This window comes from Emiliania huxleyi (assembly GCF_000372725.1).
Source record: "Emiliania huxleyi CCMP1516 unplaced genomic scaffold EMIHUscaffold_520, whole genome shotgun sequence".
In the NCBI taxonomy this organism is placed as follows: domain Eukaryota; phylum Haptophyta; order Isochrysidales; family Noelaerhabdaceae; genus Emiliania; species Emiliania huxleyi.
Window position 1 is genome coordinate 16,906 of NW_005198090.1, and position 4,538 is coordinate 21,443.

A 4,538-nucleotide genomic window follows, 5' to 3' on the forward strand; every position below is an offset into this window, starting at 1 on the left:
GCCTGCGTGCACATCCTCGGCGCAGTTTTCGGTCCGAGGCGGATCGCTCGACCTCGCGCTCCAGCAGCGCTCGTCGGACGTGATTCTCGGGCTGCCGCACGACGCGTACGTCTGGTCGGTGATCCTCCACCTCGTGGCCCGGGAGGTGCGCCGCCGCACTGACGGCGAGGTGGCGCTGAGCGCTGGTCGTCTCAGCATTCACCTCCCCGCTGGCAGCGCACATGCGTACGCTGTGAATGAGGATGCCCTGCGAGAGCTGTCTCGCCGTGCGCCGAAGGGCGGTGTTGCCCCACGGGTGCTTCTGCGTCGGGACGCACCCGGCCTCTTCGAACTTGCAGCGCTGGACGATTCGCCAGCGATGCTTAGAGTGGAGGGCTACGATGATTCGTGCTGCCACCCGCGAATTGTGGTCGCGCAGGCGAATGGATGAGGTGTAGGTTTCAGGTTGGTCGTACGTACTTTTAGCTACGGGAGAGTTGGTCTATTAAAGGGTGTGGATGCTGGGTTCAACAAAATCGGAGGACGCGACCCACTTCGCCACAGACGGTCCCGCGCCTCGCCGCTAAGACGGGTACACGACCGCGGCTTGTGTGCGTGTACCCGTCTTTGTCCGGAGTGAAAAGTCCAACGCGCTCGTCGGTGACGGCTTCCTCCAACCTGCGCCGCGCTCGGCGAACCTCGACAGCGCTTTCGGTGGCATGCAGCTCTTTGCGACAGAAGCCTGGAGAGCAGCTCCTCTGCTGCTCACACACTCTGCACAGCTGACACAGCCTACTGTGCGGCTGTCACAGCTGTGACAGCGATGGGCTCGCCCTCACTGGCCCTCAGTCACTTGTGCTGCGGCTTGTGTGAGCGACACTGCTCGGCGACTGCCGGCACACTGTGAGACCATGGGTGAGAGGTCAAACCACGCTACCAGCGCTTGGTCACATCGGCCCCGAGGTCAGATCCATCTACTCTGTTGATGACAAGACTTGTCTACCGGCTGGAGCCGAGCAGGAGGGCTTGGCGCACAACCCCTGTTCAACTCACCCTCCACACCCCGTATGTTTCATTTCTTTTTCGTCGGCTCGAGTGTGTGTGCCCCCCTTAAAGGTGTCTCTCAAGGCGCCCATGGGCTACTGCCTACTCCCTGTTGCCCCGCTCCTTCCACCCCTCCGTGTATGGGCGAACGCCGAGCCGGGCCGCCGCATCAGCGCGAGCTGCCACCCACGGCCGACCGATTGGCCTCGGCGGTCGCCGCCTCCACCCCCTCCCCTAGCCTCCGCCGCAGCCTCGGCGGTCGCCGCCTCGGCGACGGCCTCAGCCAACACCAGCCTCGTCCGTCGTCGCCTCCGCCGCCACCGCCGCCGCGCCCACCCTCGGGCTCGGCCCCGCCGTGACGCCGAACCGAATCCTCTCCTCGTTGAGAGCGCCGCGAGAAGCCGGAGCATCCCCTCCTTGTCCAACTGCGCGGGCTTCTCACTGCCCCGGCGCCCACGCCTCGACCTTCTTGGGCAGCAGCTGGTTCGACAGGTCCTCTCCGTGGCCTAGGCAGCCGCCTCCGCCCGCGCCCCAGGTGAAGACGGCCCCGTCGGCGGTGAGTGCGAGGCTGTGGTTGTCTCCTGCCGACACAGCGACGACGCGCCGGCCCGCAAAGGCCTCGACCTTCTTGGGCAGCAGCTGGTGCTGCTCGTCGCCGTGGCCCAACATGCCAAAGGAGCCACTGCCCCAGCTCCAGACAGCGCCGTCGGCGGTGATGGCGAGGCTGTGAAAGTATCCCGCCGACACGGCGACGACACGCTGGCCAGCCAAAGCCTCGATCTTCTTCGGCAGCAGCTGGCTCTGCTCGTCGCCGTGGCCCAGCTGGCCTGAGGTTCCCCAGCCCCAGCTCCAGACGGCGCCGTCGGCAGTGATGGTGAGGCTGTAGCGGGCTCCAGCCGACACGGCGACGACACGCTGGCCAGCGAAGGCCTCGACCTTCTTTGGCAGCAGCTGGTTCTGCTGGTCGCCGTGGCCCAGCTTGCCCTCGTCTCCCCCGCCCCAGCTCCAAACAGCGCCGTCGGCGGTGATGGCGAGGCTGTGGCGGGCTCCAGCCGACACGGCGACGACACGCTGGCCAGCGAAGGCCTCGACCTTCTTTGGCAGCAGCTGGCCCTGCTGGTCGCCGTGGCCCAGCTGGCCAAAGGCTCCATTGCCCCAGCTCCAGAGAGCGCCGTCGGCGGTGAGGGCGAGGCTGTGAGAAGTTCCCGCCGACACGGCGATGACGCGCTGGCCCGCCAAGGCTTCGACCTTCTTCGGCTGCCACTGGGTCTGCCGGTCGCCGTGGCCCAGCTGGCCAGGGCCTCCATTGCCCCAGCTCCAGACGGCTCCGTCGGCGGTGAGGGTGAGGCTGTGCAGACCTCCAGCCGCCATGCTCACGACGCGCTTTCCGCCCAGCGGTGAAGGGAGCCGGGTCGGCGTGTTGAGCCGCGTCACGCCCTCGCCGTGACCGAGGAAGCCTGGCTGCCAGCTCAGAGCCTTGCCGCACGACGAGAGCCGCCCCTCGCCGACGATGAAGAGGCTGTGCGAGGAGCCTGCCGCTGCCCTCGCCGGTGGGTTGGACTCGCGCAGCAGCGCCGAAAGGCACAGCCACCGCACGGCACAGCTCTCGCCCTCTGGCTGCGCCGGCAGCTCGAAGCCGCGCTCTTGCGCCCACAAGCGGATGCCCTCCAGCGCAAGCGAGACGTGGAAGAGCAGCGAGACGGCCGCGACGCGAGCGATGTCGGCGGGGCTGTCGAAGCGGGAGATGACGCGCGCGAGAAGCTCGAGGGGCAGGTCGGTGAGGGGGCAGCGTGCGGCGGCGGCGGCGGCGGCGGCGAGGCGGCGCGAGCGGCGCTGTGGGGTGGACATCGCGAGAAGAGAAAACGACTGCGCGCTGCCTTTTTGGCGGCCCGTTCCTGCGTGGGATTGTGCGCGAATCCGTTTCAACATCCGTAGAAAGAAAGAACGTGGCCGCCGCCTACCTAAGGATGGCATGTTGGTGTCAGCACCGCCTTCCCATCCTCCGCTCGAGTGCCCCCCCCCCCTAACCACCACCACAAGCGTAAGAATCTCGGGCGCACAGACAAACCCACCTCACTGCCCCGGCGCCCACCCCTCGATCTTCTTGGGCAGCAGCTGGTTGGACAGGTCCTCTCCATGGCCTAGGCGGCCGCCTTCGCCCTCGCCCGTCGCCCCAGGTTAAGACGGCGCCGTCGGCGGCGAGGGCGATGCTGTGGAGGGACCCAGCAGACACAGCGACGACGCGCTGCCCAGCCAAGGCCTCGAGCTTCTTCGGCAGCAGCTGGTTCTGCCGGTCGCCGTGGCCCAGCTTGCCAAGGGTCCCTTCGCCCCAGCTCCAGAGAGCGCCATCGGCGGTGATGGCGGTGCTGTGGTAGCCTCCAGCCGACACAGCGACGACGCGCTGGTCAGCCAAAGCCTCGACCTTCTTCGGCAGCAGCTGGCTCTGCTGGTCGCCGTGGCCCAAGACGCCGGCGCCTCCCTGAGCCAGAGCTATGGGCGCCGAGTTCGCCACCCAATTTGTGTTAAAACGGAAGCAGGGCTTTTGGTTCGTTAACTGTAGACCACACGGACGCGCGGCCGGCGGCTGAGAAGTCCACTCATCCCCTCTTCCTGGTCACTGACGGGAGCACTGGTCGGCGTGTAGACCCCAAGATGGCGCTGTTCGCGCCTCCCGTCCACCACTACCGATCAGGTGGCCGGCCTGGGTGCCCCCCAGGCGGGCGGGAAAGGGCGCAAAGCTCCGTTTCATTGCCTACCCCTGTAGAAACGGCTAGTGCCATTCAGTGTGGCACAGTCCGCGTTCCAACCCCTCCATTTGAGGTCTGCGCAAAGCACGAGCATCGTGACCCCTGCATGATGTGATCTGCACGCGAGAGTCACGTCGGCGTCAAACGAGCGACGTGTGACCTGTCAGAGCTCTATCTCGGATCGCAGCTGCCTCTGCGCGTCCTGGGTATGTACCTTTGTCGCGCGCCAGAGACGACTCGACGCCGCTGAGATCAGAGATCAAGCTCTGACAGGTCACACGTCGCTCCTTTGACGCCGACGTGACTCACCCGTGCAGATCACATCATGACACGGTCTCGATGCGCTCGGTACGACGCCTGCGACCCGTCTCGGGTCAGGTGGCACGACGCTCATCGCGCCTACCAGCGCTGCCGTACAGGTTGCCACGACGAGGTCGAGCACGCTTCTATACGCTCGCCCAGCCTTCCTTTCCATCCCATTAGGCAGTCTGGGAACGGTGGCGGTCAGAGGCAAAGCCTACGAGGGGTGGTGGAACCACATGTCACGGCTACTGCCGGCTCGACCCCACGATAGCCTCCGAAGGCTGACTTTGCGGCACCATCATCGGACGATGTCGACGAGTTGGGTCGCTCTCGCGGTAGCCAGATGACCTCTCTTCCTAGGATCATCGGCCATGGCCGCAGGGAGCGCGGGGGAGGGCGCTGGAAGCAACACGGAGCTCCGTGGAGACGTGGCAAGATATTAGCGTGCGTCAGACTGAGTGAAAT

The 4,538-nt window shown here is 66.2% G+C and overlaps 1 protein-coding gene across 1 annotated transcript in view; it reads left to right on the forward strand.

Moving 5' to 3' along the window:
- Positions 1 to 430, forward strand: part of EMIHUDRAFT_246619 (hypothetical protein) — a gene marked incomplete at both ends in the record, with an annotated part of 980 nt that extends 550 nt beyond the window's left edge. The window contains one exon of the mRNA XM_005766116.1: positions 26 to 430. Coding sequence (XP_005766173.1) covers positions 26 to 430 — 405 coding nt within the window. The remainder of the gene's footprint in view (positions 1 to 25) is intronic.
- Between the last annotated feature and the right edge of the window lie 4,108 nt (positions 431 to 4,538).